At 49.0% G+C, this 21747-nt stretch overlaps 1 protein-coding gene and 1 long non-coding RNA gene across 2 annotated transcripts; one reads left to right on the forward strand and one right to left on the reverse strand.

Moving 5' to 3' along the window:
- The first annotated feature begins 204 nt into the window (after nucleotides 1–204).
- Nucleotides 205–12970, forward strand: Gm34358. The gene is made up of 3 exons (XR_377703.2): nucleotides 205–336; nucleotides 11614–11776; nucleotides 12587–12970. It is a non-coding gene; the product is annotated as a predicted gene, 34358 (long non-coding RNA).
- Nucleotides 12971–16402: 3432 nt separating this feature from the next.
- Nucleotides 16403–20766, reverse strand: Inmt (indolethylamine N-methyltransferase). The gene is made up of 3 exons (NM_009349.3): nucleotides 20603–20766; nucleotides 19062–19269; nucleotides 16403–17053 (listed from the first exon to the last, which is right to left on the reverse strand). The coding sequence occupies exons 1-3, from the start codon at nucleotides 20757–20759 to the stop codon at nucleotides 16624–16626; spliced, it is 795 nt and encodes a 264-aa protein (NP_033375.1). The 5' UTR covers nucleotides 20760–20766; the 3' UTR covers nucleotides 16403–16623.
- Between the last annotated feature and the right edge of the window lie 981 nt (nucleotides 20767–21747).

A 21747-nucleotide genomic window follows, 5' to 3' on the forward strand; every position in this document is an offset into this window, starting at 1 on the left:
CTACCCCTCCATCCATTTATCAATACATCCCCCACGCATCTCCCTACGCACCCACCTACCAAGACACCCACTCTTCATTCCCTCCTTCGTATCTCTCAACAACCCCATTCATGAGCCTGTATACTCAACTATGCCGAGTAAAAGACCCAGCTGATTCTGGCACTACTTAACATTCCTTTTACATGGCAACAGAAGCCAGAGAGCAGCCTCTGATTCCAGAGCTCTGCTCTGTCCAGTCCTGCAATGTCTCTGGGCCTCAGTGTCTGTGCTGTCTCTTAGCTTGGTACTGGCAGTCCTATCTGAAGTTCCTGGCTGTGGGGCATGCTCATGGGGCAGGTGAGCTGCATAGGCTTGCTGCTTATAGGTGGGATCTGGGGAAAGGTCTAACTTCCTGGAAGCTTAGAATGGAGGTGGCCATTTGTAGCGGTGAATTGTTAATCTGTTCTGAGCTCCCAGTGAGTGATCACACTTCTTGCCACCTGCCTGAGTCCTCTAGATTCCGAAATGAAAACACACACACACACACACACACACACACACACACACACACTCAACCTTTATATTTTGATATACCTTGACTAGCTCAATGACTGGGCACTTGTAAACCTCCCTGAGGCTAGCACACACTCCTCTCTGGTATTCCTGAGTTAACATTTTCTAAATCTATATTTTCTTTGCTGCCCTGTTTCCTTCTGTCCATCCCTCCTATGGGGCCGGGTTCCCTTTGCACCCACATTGCTGGATGATTTCTCCCCTGCAGCTCCTAAGTCTGATCTCTCTGCTTCCACATCACGGTGACTCTGTTCTTTCTCTCCTCTGCATTTCTCGCCCAGGAATCCTAAAAGTCCTGCCTCTTTTACCCTGACCAGTCATTGGCCATTGGCTCTTTATTGATTAATCAAAAACCAACTGGGGACATGAACCCTCAGCATCTGGACATGCAGATTCTTGTGTGGTTTTGGGAGCTGAATTAAGACAAAGCATTAGAATCAATCCCCAACAGCCATTTGTGTTCAATGAAGAGCTCTTGTCCTGCCCTTTGTGTAAGGAACCATACTCCTCTTTCTTGCTACCTTGTTTGTGTGACTCTGGATGGGGACTGAGGCCAGCACATAAAAACCAGTCCCGGTGAGGAGTTACCTCAACATCCACCACTTTTCTCCTCCTGGAGGAAGTTGAGCCCAGCCCCGGGCCCATGTGAGTGCTGCTCACCTATGCCTGAAAGGGGCATAATTTATTCCTGTGCCCTCAACTCAGGCCAGGCAAGCCCAAGGAAGCTGGCTCTGGGGCAGGAGATGTCTGTCATGTTCCTATGGGTTCTACTCAGACTTGACACTGTCCTCTGCCCTTCCCTGCTGCTCTACATCAGAGTCTGTGTCCTGGGTGGTAGACTGAGGAAGACGTTGGACAAAAGGAGAAGAGCAAGAGGATACCACGGAGACTCAAGAGCCTGGCACCAAGGGTTATCCAGGCTCCAAGGGTTTACATTGGGATGTCTGAGGCTCTTCCGTTTTTGTTTGTTTTCCTGCAGTGTTGGGGGTTGGACCTAGGGTCTTACAACACGTAAGGCAAGTGCTTCTCCGCTGAATGACATCCCAACCTCTCTTCTACATTTTGAATTTTGTTACATATGCACATGCAGCCTATTTAAATTTAATATCATTTAAAAATAATTTCAAATTGTAGAAAAGGTGCCTCTCATGCAGGCTAATCAATCATTAGCATTTTGCCACATTTAATGTATCAATCATTTTCTCTGTGTATCTTACACTCATATACATCTTTATGCCGTATATTTTTATACCTTGGATACTTGAGGGTTTAAAATAGCTTCTATCCGCTGTTGCTATGTAGCTCAAGTTGTCCTTGAACTCTTATGCTCCTGCCTCTGCCTGCGGAGGGCTGGGATTGCAAGGCCTGTGCTAACAGGCTTGGCAAGGCTGTTTGTGGCAGTGAGTGAAGCCATTAACTACAACTGCAACACTAACATTATCATTGGCTTATCTGTGTGTCCTGTATCCATCAGTTGTCCCAAGAGTGCACTTTGTCTCTTGTCTGTGATCAGACATTTAGTTGCCATGTCATTTTAACGAAGGCTGTTGTCACTTGGCATTCTCTACTCTGCTGTGACCAATGCTTTTATTCGGCTGAAAGGGTTGTCCTGGAGAAACTCCCACCATTTGGAGCAGTCTGGTACTTCTTTGTGACTAGACTGAGCAAGAATATTATAAGGCTAAGCAAGGTGGTGGTGGCACGTGCCTTTAATCCCAGCACTTGGGAGGCAGAGGCAGGCAGATCTCTGAGTTTAAAGCCAGCCTAGTCTACAGAGCAAGTTCTAAGATGGCCAAGGCTACACAGAGAAACTCTGTCTCAAACAACCTCTGCCTCAGAAGAAAGACTATTATAAGGCCAGTATACTCTTGAGGTCAAGGACTTCAGGGAATTGAAGAGGTTCGCACAAGAGGACTTGGGTTTGCTGGCCAGTGTTGGACCTACTGCATACTCACATCCTCATTCATCTATCCAGGATATGCTTTTGACTGGAGGTGGATTCAGTGGCCAAACACTTGCCTAGCATGGAAGATACCCTACGTTCAATCTGAATCCTGCTAAAAAATCGTGGTGGCGCACGCCTTTAATCCCAGCACTCGGAAGGCAGAGGCAGGTGGATTTCTGAGTTCGAGGCCAGCCTGGTCTACAAAGTGAGTTCCAGGACAGCCAGAGCTACACAGAGAAACCCTGTCTGGATCCCCCCCCCCCCCCAAAAAAAAGAAAAGAAAAGAATTTGTTGGACATTGGCTACGAATCACACAGTGTTGGTAATCCCTGGAACATGTCCGTGAGATGTGAGGATATCAGACACCCCACCCCTCTTTCCCTAGACTCTGAGAGGATGGCATTATTCATCAGTGGGATCTTTGTGATGTGAGGCATAGATATTCTTGCATTATTAGGGTGCATCATGTAAGAGACAGAATATAAGACAGAGACACGGCAGGGGTGGGACATGTCGGGAGGGCAGGGAAAGTCATGTAGAGGTGAGGAGGTGACTGAAATAATGACCCTGCAAGCTGGTAGGAGGTGGGCATGTGCCTTCTTAAAATAGGCTGAAAGTGATTATTGCCAGCTGAAATCACTTAAATGTCGATCTTCAGAAATGGCCACGTGCCTGGCTTTCCCATGTGCATAAACCCCATGAACCTTCAGGGGGAATTAGCTTCATATACCAATGCTGAAATAGCCTTCATTACCAGAACCTGAGAAGCGTGGCTGCCACAAACCCCAATGACAGACTCTGACATGAACCTTACCCTCCATCGGCTTCTACAGTCCCCACCATGTCTCAGAAAGTTCTCTGGGATTCATGATCCAAGAACAGCTAGCAATCCTTTCTGCTCTTCTTTCCCAAAAAGGTATCCTGCCCCTTTTCTAGCCCTCCTCAGTGATGTGTATCCGCCATCACATTTTAGAGTCCACTCATAGGGTGAGGAGCCCCATGCGTGTGTCAGATTTATTAAATTGCCTGCTATCTCATGGTTGCTAAGCCTTTATACTGATTTGGATCCTAGATTCAGCCAAAGAGCCTACATAAGCAGTAAGGTGACAAGAGTCAGGAGCCAAGGCCCTGCAGATACCTTGACTCCGTAGCCTGCCCAGTTAACACCCCACTCTGTTAAGCAATCCAGCTTGGTTTGTTCCTGGAGCCTCAAGCTACTACACACAGACACTCAGCTCCTCACCGATGACTGGAACAGGGCCCTCCCGCATCGCCTCTGTAGTCTTCATCAAACCTCTGAATTCCTCCAGTGTTTCTTTACTTTCCATGCAGTCAAGGCAACTGGTATCTTGCCTAACTCAAGGGAGTTAACAGACAAAATGAAGTGCTTGGTACTTAGTATGGCATTTCATGATTGACAGCTGTGATCGATACAGCCTACTCTTGTCGGCTAATGAGACTCTGATAATCTTTCCCCAGACAGGAAGCTGGGGTTTATTCTATCTCTGCTGTGACCAATGCTTTTATTCGGCTGAAAGGGTTGTCCTGGAGAAACTCCCACCATTTGGAGCAGTCTGGTACTTCTTTGTGACTAGACTGAGCAAGAATATTATAAGGCTAAGCAAGGTGGTGGTGGCACGTGCCTTTATCTATCTGATCTTTCTATCTGATCAAGGCTCAAGATCTCTTGGGGCCATGCAGCATGGGAGTCTAGAAAATTCTATCTCTGCAAGCACATAAGAAGGGGATAAACATATATATATTCCTTTGCAGCATCTGGTCTCAGAAGGCCTAAACCAATACCAGTCTATGTTGTCATGCTGACCTGGGGATCCTAGTGGTCCTGTTTGCCTGGGCACTCGTCACTATAAATCGAGGGTAAAAGAGTAAAAGATGGTTTGGGCTACTGGGTTGGGAGGTTGAAGAAACCCTGGAGCCTTTGTGTTAGCTGTGTCCTTGCCCTGGGATCACACACACACACATACACACTTTTGACTCCATATTTTTATACCTCTGCCAGGACACTATGGGGCACATTGTTGTTGGCAAGGTTTGACCTGTGGCTTCACAGCAGGTTAATCTGTCCCTACTAGCCAACAAGCAGGCAGGTGAGATCAGGGTGCTGTACCCATGATCTTTGAGGCCCCAATTTATCTCCTGGCTCCTTTTACACATAAGGTAGTGGCGGTGGTACCCTGTTCATGTGCGGGCCCGGAGAAGAAGGGAACGCAACATCCAAGGCCTCTCACAGGCCTTACCAAAAGGATCTTCCCAAAAGGCTTCCTAAGGAAAATATTAACAAAGGACAATAAATGTGAGTCTTCGATTACAGTTTCCCCGCTGCACGGATGCAGGGCTCAGCTGGAATCTGTGGATATTTTTAGGTTGTATAATGTAGCTCTACCTTTAATTTGCATAGCCATTTTTTCCCCTATTGAAGCCCTGTCATTTCAACCCGCTGAGTGCCAGTACATTTTGCTGCAGTGCAAATCTGCCAAAATCATCTTCCAGTTTTGTAAATGGTAAACTGAGGCTCTGAGAGGTAAATCAGCAGGTCAGGAAAGCTGGAAAGACAGAGGAGTCCCAGTAGGCCACTACTCTCCCTGCAGCTCATCTCAGCTGTGGGCAATGGCTGGGGCCTAATTCTTGGCTAATCTCTTCTGCCTCCACTGCCTGGGTGAGCTGAAGCTGAGGAGCAGGGAGTGGAGCCAGGGCCTGCCCCAGTGCAGGGAGGATGTCCAGGGCAGGGCTATGCTGCATTAGCATAACCATAGCATCCAGTTTTCTGGCAGCTCCCTGGCCTGTAGCTTGAGTCATGTAAATTGTTAGATTTGGTTTTAATTCATTTGCTGATGAATATCCCTCTCCAGAGGCCGAGAGGTGGGACAGCAAATCTCTTTTTAATTATTTGGGGGTATTACTTCTAAAGCCCTTTGAGCCAGGCTGGGACCAGAGGAAGCTTCTGCCTCTCTAGCGAGTGCCTAGGTTCCTCTACCATCATGTGCCCAATAAATCACCCAAGGGCCAGGCTGAGCCCAGTGGTTCTCTCCCACTCCTCCCCTCCTCTGTTGCTCCTGCTTCTCTTGCCTCAGATAGAAGAGATGATGGGCCCCTCTGCCTGCAGGCTTGGGTTGGATGGGAGTAGGGGGTGAAAGACCTGATGGTCAGTTGCCCACCGAGGAGCAGTACCCCTGGGGATGCAGCTTTCTAGTCACTTGATGTCATGACCATGTCATCCCTCAGCTGAAGTGTCTTCAGTGCCTCCTAACTTTCCCAGAGTAAGATGATGGGCCTTGCAGCGATATATAGAGCTGTGCATGAACACATCCTATGTCCCCCTAACCCCCGCCCCCTTCATTCTCCTCCCAGGCATTAATCTGCCAGATGCTATTTCAGTGACCCCAGGGCTCTGGCACTGGCCATTCTCTCAAAGATACTTCACTAGACACTTCTTTTTAAAAAAGATTACCTCCCATCTTTAAAGAATTATTTATTTATTATATGTAAGTACACTGTAGCTGTCTTCAGACACTCCAGAAGAGGGAGTCAGATCTCCTTATGGATGGTTGTGAGTCACCTTGTGTTTGCTAGGATTTGAACTCAGGACCTTCGGAAGAGCAGTTGGGTGCTCTTACCTGCTGAGCCATCTCACCAGCCCCTCACTGGACACTTCTTGCGCTTCTTTTCCCCTCTCCTTCTTCAAAGGTCACTTCATAGAGACACTCTTCAGCCATACTGGGCACTCCTCACACCTGCTTCCCTCTAGTCCTGTGCATTGTTTTATGGAAGGTCAGCTGCTTTGCTGAGAGAGTCCACTTCCTTTCTATTCCAGGTCTAGACAGTCCACGGCCGCCAGTTGACTAACACAGGGTTGTAGAAGCCTTGAGACATGTCCTTTGCTGTGATGTGGTTCTTGTGATACGGAGCAAATTGGTATTCTAATTATGATTAATGAGATCATGCTTTGACAGCACCAACTCCATCTTGAACTTCTAACAAAAGCTCTAACGGAGCCAAATGGGTGGCTAATAGTCACCCTGACAACTGGCTGACAGCCACATTGGCAACTGTGCATCCATATGTAAATGACACTGTCCGTACCTGGGCCTTTCCCCTGAAATGGACATCCAAGAGCTCAGATAATACTTTCTATGGCTATAAATACAAACACCGTCAGACTGAGTGCCTGACCCGAGACCCTGCCCCAGTGAACTTCTCCATCTCTATCCTTGGCACTATGGCGACACTCCTACCCATAGGAATCACCTTGAAGGGTGGTCTCTTGAGCCACTTTGGCAGTTTCTTTTGTGGGCACAAGCTATTATTTTCCTTGCTAGTGTTCTGTTCTCAGGTGACTTTCTACCACCTGGTTTGTCTGGTATTTTCATCTATTCCTCCTGTTATATGTTTTTGCTTCTTCCGGTTTTATGTGCAGTGTAATAAGCCAGTTCACTTAGAAACAGTCTGCCTGGCCTGGCTCTCATCCAATTAAAGGGCAAAAGGAGCTGTCTCTCTTGGAGAAGATGATACTGTTACTAGATTGGGGAGCAGGCCACTGTACTTGTTGTAGTGTGACAGAAGATTTCAAGGCAGAGTATGTATATAGAATGCCCAGAGCTCCCGCTACCAGGCTGAATAAAGATGGTTCCTCCCACTCCCTTGCCTGTTCTAGGGCAAATCCCCAAAACCTCTTCACTGTTCTGCTTCTAGGAACTGGCAAACCCACAGGACTTGCAACTGCAACAGCAGCTTGTCCTACACCCCTCAACCTACTCGTTGTTGTCCTACTTAAGACCCACCAAGTGTTCCTGTGGTTTTGTTTCTTCTAACAGAGATATTTCACCTGGTTTGTCCCTGGTGTTCAATGCCTGCAAACAATAGGTCTTCTATAGATACCGTGTTTTGTGACTCACCACTTACTATTTATGCAGCAAGTATTGCTGTACCGTGAGGTTTGTGGGAAGCTCTGGCTGGGCTCCAGTATGAGCAGGAGAGAGACAGGAAAGAAGGCTGGTGGGGACCAGCATCGGAAGAGGAAACAGGAGGATGCTGGGCTGAAGCAGCTAAGAGTACAGGGGCCTAGGGTGGATGGTACGCTGAACATTCCTGAAGCTGTGGTCCCACCCCGCCCTGGGGGTAGTCATGAGTAGATGGCTCGTGTGCTCTGTGCCCCAGACAGAGAGGCCAGCAAGGTAGATCCCAGGGGATGCACAATCTTCATCAACAGCACAGACTGACAAGGACCCAGGCTCTGTCTCATGGATACCAGCATGGAGCATCAAGTCTGCATCTTTGTGGCGAACAGGGAAGAGCTCCCCTGGGGGTGGGGTGTATATAGGAAAGACTTCTTCCAGGAAATGTGTGTCCTCGCACAGAGCCCTTCATGGGGCAGGTGGCTTCATTCCTGGTGCCATCGGATCCATTTTGTGGCAAGTTCTTCTTGCTATAAAAGCACAGGACAGTTTTCAGAAAGGTCGCCACCACGATGCTGGTGGTGACGGCAATTAGAGTCCTCCAAAGCAAGAGGGCGTTTTCCTAGAAGGGAGGGAAGGCAGATTCCTACTCCAGAGCTCTGACAGGCCCAGGAATGAAGCCACCTGTCCCAATGAGGGCCCCGTGCCGGGCCCCACACTTCCGGGAAGAAGCTTGTGTTATATCTACCCCAGCCCCAGGGGAGCTCTCCTCTGCTCACCAGGAGAGATGCAAACTCTGGGCTTCAGGCTTCCATGAGGCAGAGCCAGGGTCCCTGCCAGTCTGTCCTTCTGTTGATGAAGATTATATAGGCCCTGGGATCCACCTTGTTGGCCTCTCTGCCCTGGGCACAGAACACACGGGGCACCTAATCTCATCATCTATCCATTCCCATGGCAGCCAGGCACAGATAGGATGGAAACCCAGGCTACCCCTTACTTACCCAAGGCGGGTCTTTATGTTCTCTGAGCTCCAATTTATGCATCTGCAAAATGGAGGGTGTGGTTGGTGGTCTTGGTTGTCAATTTTACTACATCTGGGATTGACTAAAACCCAAGCAACTGGGCATGCCTGTGAGGTGTTTTCTTTATTGGATCATTTAAAGTGGGAAGACCTGTCCTAAATCTGGGCCACGCCTTCTGGTGGGAGCACAATATGAGAGATGGAGGCTTTTGCTTTTTTGCCTGATTGCGTTCACAGTTACTGGAAAGTTTATCTAGCCTGCTGCTAAGTTTTTTTTGTTTTTTTGTTTTTTTAATTTTTAAATTTTTTTTTTACTACGATTAGAAGCTTCATCTTTGGGATTCCAATGTAGACTGAAGACTAGCAGAAATATCTAGCCTCATGAACAGTAGCAACAACTGAATTTATAGCCTTTCCACTGGGAGACAGAAATCACTGGACAAGCTGAGGGTGGACTTTGGGGTTTCAAAAGCCCATGGCATGTTTCTTTCTCTGCCGGCTGCCTTTGGATTGGATGTAAAGCTCTCAGTATCATGTATGCTGTCATGTTCCCCGCTGTGATGGTCATGGACTACCCTCTGAAACTGTAAGCAAGCCCCTAATTAAATGCTTTCTTTTGTAAGTGTGGCTTGGTCCTGGTGTCTCTTTATAACAATAGAACAGTGACTAAGACAAATTTAATCATTCTGTCAGTTCTTTTCTTCTAGAGAACCCTGACTAATAGGCGGGTTATTTTAATTACTCTGCAGTTATTTACTGCGCACCTAGTATGTGTCAGGCCCCGTGTTTGGCTCTCGGAGCACGACCTCACACAGTGACTCTCTATGCACTCATGGAGGGCTCACACAAGCCTTCTAACCACTAATCCCCGCCCTATGCTTGCTATCTGAAGGGCATGGCCTTGGGGAGAAGTGGTCCCCACAGGGGGATCTTGGTAGCTTCTCTTCTGCAAACCTCTCTCTTGAAACAGGGAAGCTGTCAACAAGAGAAGAATGGATACAGAGAATGTGGTATGGTTGGTTGTAGGAAAACAGTGTAACTGGACATAATAATATTACGTAAATTATAGTACTCTCAGAAAGACAAAACATCGTATGTTTTTGCTCATAAGCTATGCTGGTTGGTTTTTGTTAGCTTGAAACAAACTAGAGTTACCTAGGAAAGGAAACCTCATTCGAGGAGTAGCCTCCAATCAGATTAGCCTGTGAGTGTATCTGCTCAACACTGTCTTGTTTGTTGACTGATGTCAGAGGGCAGCCCAGCATGGGCGGTATCACCCCCTAGGCAGGTTGACCTAGGCTGTTTAAGAGTGGAGGGTGAATGTGAGTTTGGAAGCAGCTTTCCTCCAGGTTCCTGCCTCTGCTCTAGTCCGAGTCCCTCTTCTGACTTCGCTCAGTGACCGGCTGTGATCAGGATGTGCAAGCCAAAGGAAACCTTTCTTCCCCAAGTTGTTTTTGGTCAAAATGTTTGTCATAGCAACAGAAGCTTAACTGAAACCTATGAGGTGTCTAGATTTTATATTGGGATGTTGAATTATGTATGAAGATAGAAATGAAACTGTTTAGGAGAACAAAGGGAACTAATGAGAGGGAAGACGAAGAAGGGGGGATATGCTCAGTGTATAATGTGCTTTGTGTGGCAGTGCCTCACACGCCAAGTAAAATGCATAGAGGATCTATACAGTGAAAGAAAACAGACAGGTTTAGACTTGAGTAAAGAGGCAGAGACCCCGCTCCAAAAGGAGCCAGGAGACACAAAATGACAGCACCAGGAAGCAGCACAGCTTGAAGGATGACGTCCTGCCTCTTCCTACAGTTTGCTTCTGACAAAGCCCAGCTTTTCTAGCTGCCTGAATATTTTCTTTCCTTGGTAGAGCTTGGGAAACTGAGGCCAGCAAGCATCCAGGTCTACCTTACCACCGTGCTAGTCCCTGGCCTTCCCAACTTTTGCATTATGGCCAGGCTATGGTTCATGCCCCAGGCGACTGCAGCTGTCCTTTTCCACCCAGAACCTTAAACTGAGAGTCAGGACACACCTTTGAGCTCAGAGGAGCTGCTTGAGCCAAGAGCCTGGAATGGGAGAAGAAACTTAACACACATCCAAGGCTGGTCTGCAGATCCACCTCGGATGTCTCAGATGCTGAAGTCTGATTCTAGAACCCAGGCTTCCTGGCTGCTGACTGGTCCTTCACAGTGCTTGTGTGGGACTCTGCTTATCCTGTATGCCCCTGGCACAGGTGAATACAATGGGCACTGTCCGTAGTCCCTTGCTCCCAAAGACATTTGGATTCCCTGCACACCTGCCTGTCCTTCCAAGGATCTGTGTGTGGGTTCATTGACTGCCTGGGAGCCAAATGTCTGGACTCTCTAACATCCTCTAGGAAGTGCGTTCTCTGCCCTTGCTGCTTGACTGATCTGTGGTTTTAGAGGCAAGCCATGACTTCTGAAATCAAAAAAGGCACAGTAGTTCTCAGGGTGAGGCTGAACGCAGCAGAGTCGGTTGCTCACCTCCCTCTCTGATTGCAAAGTTCTTAACAAACTAAAAGGTACAACCTTCTTTCCAACACACAGGGCAAGTCAGTTTCCAGACTAACAACAATGCGTAAAATGCAGTTCTCACTTAATTACAGGAGGGGCTTGCTCTGTTTGCAGCACTGTGGCCGAGGCAGTCTCAGTAGATTGATTATGGTAGGATGTATGAATCATCATAAGGTTTTCCAGGTAGTGTTCACCCTAGGAGGTCCCCACCGGTCCTGGCCACTGCACTCTTATCTACCTACCCATGCTTGGGCCTCTGCTACCTCAAAGTATCTCTTCTTCCCACTAGGGTGCCCTGCAGAAAGACACCTTATCTTTCTTGGCTTCTGGCTCTCACCTACCCATTCTCTAAGAGGCATGAGAGTCCCACCCAGTGGGCCATTCTCTACTCCATCCAACCCCGATTCCCTAGTCCCACTGTATTGTGCCCTGTCTCAGCTGACAGTCCCGGAAACTAGCAGGTCAGTACACAGCAGTCCTACCCATCCCTCCTGCCTTGGACCACAGGCCCTTGGCAGGGCTGCCTGCCCCTTTCCCAGCCTTCAACGCCTCACTTAGCTGGTGGTCCTTGATCCCCACCGGCCAATAGGATTCTCCCAGACTCTTGCAATAGGTGGATTTCTTTTCTTTTTTTTTTTTTGTCAGGGGCAGCCCACCACCACACCAATACAGCCTTGTTCCCAACATGGGGATACTGGACTTTAGACCTCAGAGAGGCTTGGTAGTGATCTTTGGACCAGTACTGGCCTGCAGGAGCCTATCTTCATGAAGGCAAGAAGTGGCTCATCTTCTGGATGCATACCTCATGGTAATAGGGGGATCTCCTTAGGACACAACCTTCCCCAGTCTCCCTAGGCATCCCTGCTACTGAAAGTCTCATTTGGTTCTCACCACCCTGCCTGGAAATGATTCTTGAGCTCTGGACCCTGTGCCCCTCAGAAACCCAGTGCTGGTTTTGATCAGGGAGTGGCTAGTGGTGACTTCTCACTGCCGGCAGGTGGTCTGACCTTTACAGCCACCTAGGGAAGGGTTCTGGGTACATCTTGTGGCAAATGTGCTTTGAGCCCCGGGTAGCCTGCATCTCTCCACTGAGTCAGAGCTCAGTGCCTGTCCTTTGTGCTTGTCAACAAATGCTAGAGTCACCAGAGAAAAAGAACCCACCATAAAAAAATGTCCCCATCAGACTGACCTACAGGTAAGCCTATGTTGCATTTCCTTGAGTAATGATTGACACGGGAGGGTCCAGCCCACTGTGGGTGGTCCCATCTCTGGGCAGGTGGTCCTGAGTGGTACAAGAAAGCAGGCCAAGTAAGCCATGGGAGACAAGCCAGTAAGCTGCATTCCTCCATGGTTTCTGTTTCAGTCTGTGCTTCCTGGTTCCTGCTTTGAGTTCTTGCACTGACTTCCTTTCATGGTAGACTCTAAACTTTTTTTTTTTTTTGCTGATCTGTTCTACAAAGGTTGTGGGCTATATCTGGAGAATTCCGTGGCATCTGTACTTTCTAAAACTTTCGAGGACTCCCAGTTAGCAAATCTGTTAGCTGGACTCTCAGACTGGGCTGCCTGCATTGCCCTTAGTGATTCCTGCACGCCCCATCTCCCCTTCTCTTGCCTGCAGGCAGAAGGGAAAGAGGAGTGTCCTACATGCTGTATGCGCTCTCAAAGAAGCCTGTGCCTACTGGACGGCATCAGTGGCCAGTGCAGACACTGAACTGGGATAGCTGGCCCAAACCATCCTGCTTGGTGCTGCCCACCTCAAGAGACTCCACCCACCAGCCATCCTATCCTGTATCTCCAACCCTACTGGACTTGCACCAACTCAAGCCTCAGCTTCCTCTCCTGCCATCCCGAGGCCCCGTTGATGCAGAGTCTGGGACCACACAGACATGGAGCAAGTCCTGACTTCAGAGAGACCTTGCCTGTTGAAGGTTGCTTTTCTCTTTTGTTGTTTGTTTGTGTTTGCCTGAGAGGGCAGGAAATAGATACTTCAAGATGTCAAAAAGTTGAGCAAACCACCCTCTTCTCCTCAGAACGCCTGAGTTCTGCTGATACTTTGCCCTACACTGCCCTCTCGTGGCCATATGGAATCATTGCAGCTTCACATTGCTGTAGCTCTAAAGCAAGGACCAGGGACCAAACTTGGTTTGTCCTTGTCACAGGAAGGAGGACTCCCTTGATGGGGAGAGGACTCCCTTGCTATTGCTCTCTAACCCAAGCCTCATGATCACCTCTCACACAATGAACACATTTAGGGAACACTTGGTTTTAGCAGTAGCGGGGGCTGCCCTTTTCCAGGTCTTGGCTGCTGGCCTGGTCCTTCTCATTACTTACTGTTTCTGTTCAGTGCTCAGAAGTGGAGCATGGGTTAGAGAAGGGAAGAGGAGTTCCGTGTAGTGAGGTAATTCAGGTAGGTGTCTGTACCGGTTAGGTTTTTTTGGTCAACCTGACACAAGCTAGAGTCATTTGAGAAGATGCCTCCACCAGACTGGCCTATGGGTGAGCCTAAAGGGCTTTCTTGACTGATAATTTATGTGGGTGGCACCGCTCCTGGGAAAATGGAACCAGATGATGTAAGAAAGAAGGCAGGGCAAACCTCCACAGTTTCTGCTCCATTTCCTGTCTCCAGACTTCTGCCCTATTAACTACGACAGAAATTGGAACTAGGGTGGGGGCATTGTAACAAACCTGACTTTTAGGGAGAATTGTGCTTTCATTTGAACTTCGGGCTGGACAAGCCATTGAGTGCTCAGAACTCAGTGGGCTGTTCTCTAGGCTTGTGGGGGCTACAAATGCGGAGAGCAGTGCAGATGGTGGAGGCCTGGCTAGTGACGTTTAGAGAGAAGCAAAGAGCTATCGGAGCCATTGAGTGATATTTTGCATTTAGTCCTGTGGCTCTTGGCAGCTAGGGCTAAGAGTGATATTTTGCATTTAGATCTGTGGCTCTAGTCAGCTAGAGCTGAAGAATCAGCTGTGGTGAATGTTAGCTTACAGGTGATTCCACCAGGCTCTCCTCTGGGACCTAGCAACGGCTTACACCTGCTGCTAGTGCCAGCTGTGCCACTTATAAAAGGACTGCCCGCTACCCAAGCCCCACCTCCTGTTCTCAGGGGAGTTCTTTCTCCCCCTTTCTGTCCTCAGAGCCCCTTCCTCTCCCTCTTTACCCCATCTCTCTCTGCCCTCATGGCTCTCTTGCTGCTCTACTCCTTCTCCAGGTCCTCACCCCTCTCCCACCCCCCCACCCCCCAATTCCCCTTTTATACCAGATCTGTTGCAGAGTTTTCGCATGGAGTTCTGATCACTCAGGGGTCCTGAGCATTAATTACTCAGGGAGACACCTTGGCATGGGATTGTCAGGTACCCCCTCGGCCCTTTGTACCTCATAACAGTTAACAGCAGACCAGAATGACCAGGGCAAACCTTTGCTTTGCTGGAGACGCAATCGATGCTGGTTAAGAAGTTAGCAGCAAGTAAGAAGAGACCAGCATCACTGAGATAAAATCCTGTGGGACTTATTTCCCTAGGGTCAGCACAAAGAAGCTGTGGTCCAGAGGAAGTTGAGGCTGTGTCTCATACTAGTAGTTGAACTTGGTAATGTGTAGAAGCCTCTCAGGTGGTTCTGGTTTTAAAAGTATGAAGGGGTCATGGAGCGAAGCTGAGGTTTGACACCATGAAAGGCCAGTAGAGGTTATTGGTGAGTGTGCAGACTGTTGATGTAGAAGCCACAGAACTAAAGGTGTCATGAAGAGAAGTTGGGGCTTGGCACCATGTGGCAGGGTCAGAGTCCCCAAAGAGCCCAAGAAAGGCTATTACTGAAGGTACAACCATGTGCAGTGGAGGGTCCATGATTCACCAAAGAATGACATCCCAGATTCAAATAGCATGTAAACGCAGAGTGTTTACTCTGCACAAGCCCAGCACGCTGGGGGCTCCCATTACCAGAATAGAGAGACAGCCAAGTGAGCTTCCAGGCCTGATTTAAAGCACAGTAGGGAATTCCGGGGTAGGTGAGCTCTATGTTAATCTGTTGGGACCATGTCTATGGGCATTCCATTACCAGGGAGTGGGGGGGGGGGCTGGAAACTTACTGGGGAAGTCTGGGAACTGTTACTGAGAAAGTCTGGGAACTGCTGCTGACCCATTGTCCTTGCCTCAGATCAAGTCGAGGGGCCTGGACTTACCTGAAATTGCCCAGTTCTTGGAAACAGAGATTTAGGCCTAGTCTCCTTAGCTGCCCATTCGAAGCCTGCCATGGAATCAGCCCAGCCTTCACTAGAACTATGGGATGACCACCAAGGCCGAGAGCAGCTGTGCACTGGAGCCAGCTAGGGCTTAAGAGACAAGAATACTGTTCTTCTATTGTAGGGCTTTCAAGGACCTTAAGACAGGGAGAAATCTACATAGTTTAAAGTGATTGGCATTTTGCTGGGGCAGTCTCTCAGCTAGTGTCTAGCATCTGACACAACCCAAATAGCATCTCTGCCATTCTGTCTCTCCATGTGTTTCTTCTTCCTTTTTTTTTTTTTCAGATTTATTTTATGTATGTGAAGACACTGCCGTTGTCTTCAGACACACCAGAAGAGGGCATCAGATCCCATTACATATGGTTGTGAGCCCCCATGTGGGATTTGCTGTGATTTGAACTCAGGACCCCTGGAAGAGCAGTCAGTGCTCTTAACCACGGAGCCATCGCTCCAGTCTTCCACGTGGTTCTTATTGCGGGCCTCCAGCTCCATCCCATCTCCTTTCTATAGTGTTCTGCTTCTCTCTGCCTCTCCCAAGTCTCTGCTGCCCTTTCTTTCTGCCCCAGCTCCAACTCTTTGTTATGCAAAAAGCCACATTCCTTCCTCAACTAGTAGGCTAGGGAAAGTCACCTGTCCCACGGAAGCTTGTAAAGGTGACAGTCACATATCCTGCTAACTGGACATTGCTGGCTTTAAATAACCATTGAAAACAGAAGCAAGCACTTTTCCTTAGCCAGAAAATACAATACTTCTGGGTCACTTGAACAGTCCCCCAGGCCTCCCACAGAAGGGTCAAGGAACCCGGAAGCTCTCCACCCCAGCTAGCACATTGCACACATTGACATCCCTGTTCTGAACCAGGGCATGGTGACCAGACTGACTGTGGTTGGCACCTGCAAGTCTGCTGAAGCTGCTGAGACAAGAGACCCTCAAGAGCTGCCTCTGGCCACTGTGAGGGAAGCTAGTAGGCATGGCTAGCTCCCTCAGTAGGTAGGTGACACCACCTGCGGGCCCCAACATTGGCCCCAGCTCCAGCTGCCTCAGAGGGAAGGGCTTTGCAGTACACAGAGCACCAGCCTTTCTCCTGGCCTCTGTCCTGTGCCAGCATTTGTGTTCATAGCACCTGCTCTTAGATAAATGTTTGTCAGCCAAACCCTTGTCTTTTGTTGAGAGAAGGCATCCCAAGACAGAATCCAGATAGGCCACTTTATTTTAAAATGAACTTTCAACAGGGTACAATAAGAGCAAAGGGGATGGATGTTGGTGCTGAAAATAGAGAACCTTGGGTTTTCCCTTGTGACTGTGACCAGGTATTAGATAGAAGCAACATGGTCCGTGTTAGAAAGCTGTGGAGCAAGGCTTTACAAATGATTGCTATAACTTTCCCAGGGAAGGCGATTCGCTGCCAGTGGCCTCAGGCACTGGGACCCTTCCGGGCCACCACAAAGCACAAACCGTCGTGGGAGCAGTAAGCCTCCGAGTAGCTGAGGGAGACGCAGTTGCACTTCAGCACCTGACAGCCAGCATCTTGAATAGCCTTCTCCACCACCTCCTTCTCTAGGTAGACCCCAGAGAACTTCTTGGGGCCCACCATATAGTGCTGGAAGCGCAGAGTAACCAGGGTCACCAGGTGCCCTCCTGGTTTCAGCAGGCCGGCCAGTCTGCGCAAGGCTGCCCGGTAGGTATCTATATCAGGGCAGGCACACTCCATGGCCAGAAAGGTCAGCACGCAGTCAGCCAGAGGCACCTGAGCTGACCCCAGCGGGGGTGTCTTGGTCACATCACACCTCAGGACACGAGTGACTGTCCTTCTGAGCTTGGCTTCCTTCTCCTGCCACCTGCTTCTGTGAGAAGGTCAGAGAGATGCTGTTATGGTCACAATCGAGAGCAGGACCACAATGAGCCGATGTAATAAGCGACAAAGGTCGCAGTCATGGAAAACCGCTTTTGTGGTACTTACGACTTTCTCTGGCCCCACAACCATCCTGCCATTTAATCTAATTGTCAACATGCCATGCGGCTGGAAACCAAGACACAAAGATGCTCACAGCCACCAGGGTTTGATTTTGCCCTCCTCTTTCACACCTCCCCTTCCTTCTTAAAATCATTTGGTCTTTTTGGTGGGTTTCGTTATTACTGTTTTTGTTTATGTGTATGTGTGTATATGTGCATGTGTGTGTGGAAATGTGCATGCAAATGTGTGTGTGTGTGTGTGTGTGTGTGTGTGTGTGTGTGTGTGTGTAGGCCAGAGTACAACCTCAGGTGTCATTCCTCTGGAGCTGACTCCTTTGTCTTCTTTTATTGACACAGTGGCTGAGGTGACCCACAGGGTTGCTACAGACTCCAGCATCTCCCAAGCTCCTAGGTGAGATTTCTCTGGTGATTGTCGCTGCTAGGGTAGCTCTGCCACCTGCTGCCCCGACTGGGTTTGACACTCTTCTCAGCTTGGTGTACTGAATAGTTCTTTTAAAGATGCAGGTCCTGAACTAATGAGATGACTCAGTGGGTAAAGGAGTTTGCTCCCAAGCAAGCCTCATAAGTGGAGTTCGATCCCAAGGACCGACATGTTGAGAGAACCAGTTCCCACAGGTTAACCTCTGACCTCCACACATCCATTGTGGAATGCATGCCAACACACACACACAGACACACACACACACACACACACATATAGACATTAACATACAAATGTATACTCTCACAAAGACATACATACATTCACACACACATACTCATGCTCCATGCATGCATAGTGCAAACACAAATACACATAGGCACATTCACACACACATGCACACAAGCTGTATCATTATGTCACTATTAACATAGCCTCGTGTGCCAGTGTGTGGCCTTGGTGGCCCTCCCTGATGCATGTCCTCTTCATACATGGGTCTGCAGCCCTTGCTATGCGGCTCCTGTCACTTGCGTGGTTTTCCTGAGACACATGCCTGTTCCCTCACCTCAACTACAAGAGAGGTCACCTCTAGCCCAGACCCTTGCCCTCTTGTCCCTGCCGAAGCCTCTCCTCCCACTTCCCACCTCCCACTACCTCTCTCCGTCTAGCATGATGGTAGCTGTTTTCCCATGTAACAGGAGCTCCCTGGGGCTCCCTCCGCTTGGCTGTGTGTGTGCTTGATTCATGGAACCCAGATGGGACTATCTCCAAGGCCCCTATAGTTAGCGTCCCTCAAACCATGACCTCTGTAGACTGTTCTGAACTGTAACAGAGTCAGTCCTCTGTTCCAATATTTCAGGACAGAAACATTAACCTGTTTCTACTCTGCTCTAAGGATGGCTAGAGGACCCTCTCTAAGCCAGGGCCTCAGTTTCCCCATCTGTAGGACAAGGTCAGAATTACTGACCCTTGCAGCTCCAGTTGTGGCATATACCCTCTGTGAACCCAAGTGACGCAGGACCTGCAGAAGGTCACTGCTATTGGTCTCTGTGCTTTGCCACAATGCTGAGGGGATACATGTAGGGTACACCCCATGGCCTGGCTTTCCACAAGTGTGTCCCCCAACATCAAAGGAGACACTGAACCAGTTTCCAGAGCAGAGTAGGGGTGGTATGAGCTGGACAGTCAGCAGGACTTCCTGGAGGAGGTGACATAGAAGCTGGTACCGCACCTGGGTTGAGCAGATACAAAGAAAGGGAGAGTAGGGCCAGATGGTTTGGGGCAGCATTAGGGCTGGAGGAGGGACTGACCCAGAGGGAATGTTATAGGTTCACGAGGTTAAGGAAGGCCAGGACGAAAGTGAGGTGAGTGGTGAGTTCCTGAGCTGTCTGAGCCACAAAAGGGCCTTATCTGAGAAGGATGAGGTGGGTGGACAAAATGGAACCACTTGCAGGTACCTGTCTCCCTCCAGCTCACATGCATGTTGCACTATGGAGGACCAGTCGTAGGCTCCTGGCTCTTTCTTCAGCCACTTCTGCAGCTCCTGCAGGTTCTGCGGGGTGTAGTCAGTGACAATGATCTCCCGGAAGACCTCGCATGCTGAAAGCAGCTGGTAGATGGTAGGGCCAGAGCCAATGTCGATCAGGACGTCGCCCCCTACACCTCCTGGGGAGATAGCATGGCAGGTCTCCGCACCCTGACCTCACATCCTGCTGAGTGACTCCAAACCACCTTAGGATTCGCCAGCTGGGAAGGGGAGCAACCCCTTGCCTCTGGGCTGTACATTGACAGGAGTGGGGAGCAATGCCGGGGGTGGGAAACAGCTGACATTCTTAACTGCCTCCCCATGACCCAGGATACTAGTGGAGGCCTGGGAGGTATGTCTGGTCTTCCAGATAAATTCAGGATTACTGTCTCTCTCTCTCTCTCTAATCAGTTGGCATAGGCTAACTTCAAAGAACATTGGATTTAGAAAATTGGGGGAATTGGTAGAGTGGCAGGGTCTGGGATAAAGGCTGAGAAGGACACCAGCTAGTTCTTAAGAGCCCTTCTGATTTTCTAGGAAAGGCAGCCACACAGAAGAAAGTGTGGCAGAGAGCTAATAGTAACACGAGCAAGAATAAAGCCTAAGACTTCAAGTGACCCAGCACTAATGGGGAGAATGTGCTCTGTGTGACCCTGGAGGTCAGTTGCTCAGTGTACCTCCACCCCCCACCCCGGGTATGCCCTCTCAGCCTGCCCTCTCCCTTCTGCAGTCTCCTTTTATACCTACCATGCCTCTGCCAAGGACTGAAGTCTGTTCTATACCCCAGCTTTCTCCAGCAGCACCAGGCTTTCTTCCCTCTGTATTCTGAGGTTGTTCCTTGCTACCCGTTCCTTGGCACCGAATGTCTGGCTAAGAAGGCTTTTGTGGGGGAGTACACTGAGTGACCTCCAGGGTCACACAGAACACACTCTCCCCATTAGTGCTGGGTCACTTGAAGTCTTATGATTCATTCTTGCTGCTGTTACTATTAGCTCTCTGACTTTGACTGGCCACCCCTGTCCCTCCCTAGCCTTAGTCTGCCCTTAGACATTGGGGGCAAATCATGGAAACTTGTATGCATGTTTACAGGGAAGAATTTTCATCAGGGATTTTTTTCAGAGAGACTCAAGGTTCCAAAAAGGCTGCAGAGCTTTCTGGAAGGCCTCTGGCAAGAGGAGAGGGAAAAGTAGCCTTGGTGCCCAGTCCTATGTCACTTCTCTCAGCATGGGCCTAGGAGCTCCACAAATCTGGGTATACCCCTCAAAGCTTACGAGTGTAGCTACTGAGGCTGATCATGGGTGCAAGGCAAGTTCTTCACTCCTGAGGCATGGCTCTTCTGGATCTGCACACATTGCCATCTATGGGCCCTGTGGGCCTTCAGACCAGTCACCTCTGTAGCATCTGTATATACAGAATAAGCTCTCCCTGTTGGCATGGTTCCAGCCCCTCCCCAGGGAGACCTCAGCCACTCACCTGTAGAGAAGGTCTGGTAGAGGTTCTGCAGGCTAAACTTTACGATTTCCTGCTCTGCCACAGGGCCAGAGTGGAAGCTGTAGTAGGTGGTCAGGTAGTCTTTGGGAGTGAACTCTTTTTCATAGTCCTCACCTCCTATGTATACCTTGCCCTCCATTCTAGCCAGCCCACACAGCTGTCCAGACTCCTTTGCCCCTACTGAATGCTCACTCCTTCCCACCATGCCTTTTATAATCTTTTTATAAGACCTCCCTTCTCAGGGAGGAGCTAGGGTCCCTGGAGATGGTTTCAGAGTGCAGGTGTCAGATTCCTGGCTGGATTTGATTTTTGTGATGAAGCAAGAGAATGCTAGATTCCTGGCTGGATTTGATTTTTGTGATGAAGCAAGAGAATGCTAGAGGGCCTCCAGTCCTGTCCTGGGTCACTGGGCCCTGAAGCTCTCATCCCTGGCCCTCTAGGGTGGCATGTGGACAACTGGGATCAGGAGAGAGAGACAGAGAGAGAGAGAGACAGACAGACAGAGACAGACAGAGACAGATATATATATGGAGACACAGAGAGAGACAGAGAGAGAGAGAGAGACAGAGAGAGAGAGACAGAGAGAGAGAGAGAGAGACAGAGAGAGAATTACATAGGGACAGAGGTACACAGACAGACAAAGAGAAAGAGGCAGAGACCAAAGAGATGAGGGTCTCATTAGGGATGCTTCACTCATGGGGTTAAGAGTAGAGGGTGGAGACACAGGGCCAGGCTCCCAGCCAACACATTCACGGCCCCTGGGCTTCATCTTTGATAAGGCAAATAAAACAAGAACCAGAACAGAAGTGCTCCCCAGGCTGGGGAAGTAGGAGGACCAGAGATCTTCAAATCTCTCTGCTATTCTACACTCAGTGAACTTGCCTTTGTAAACAGCTTATCTTTAACTGAGTTAATGATTCCCCAGCGGTTTAAGGTTTAAGTCTTGTTTTCTCATTTGGCTTAATGTTTTCTTTCTTTCTTTCTTTCTTTCTTTCTTTCTTTCTTTCTTTCTTTCTTTCTTTCTTTCTTTCTTTCTTTCTTTCTTCCTTCCTTCCTTCCTTCCTTCCTTCCTTTCTTTCTTTCTTTCTTTCTTTCTTTCTTTCTTCCTTTTCTTTTTCTTATGCTCG

The sequence above is a fragment of the Mus musculus genome, chromosome 6, assembly GCF_000001635.26.
Source record: "Mus musculus strain C57BL/6J chromosome 6, GRCm38.p6 C57BL/6J".
In the NCBI taxonomy this organism is placed as follows: Eukaryota; Metazoa; Chordata; class Mammalia; order Rodentia; family Muridae; genus Mus; species Mus musculus.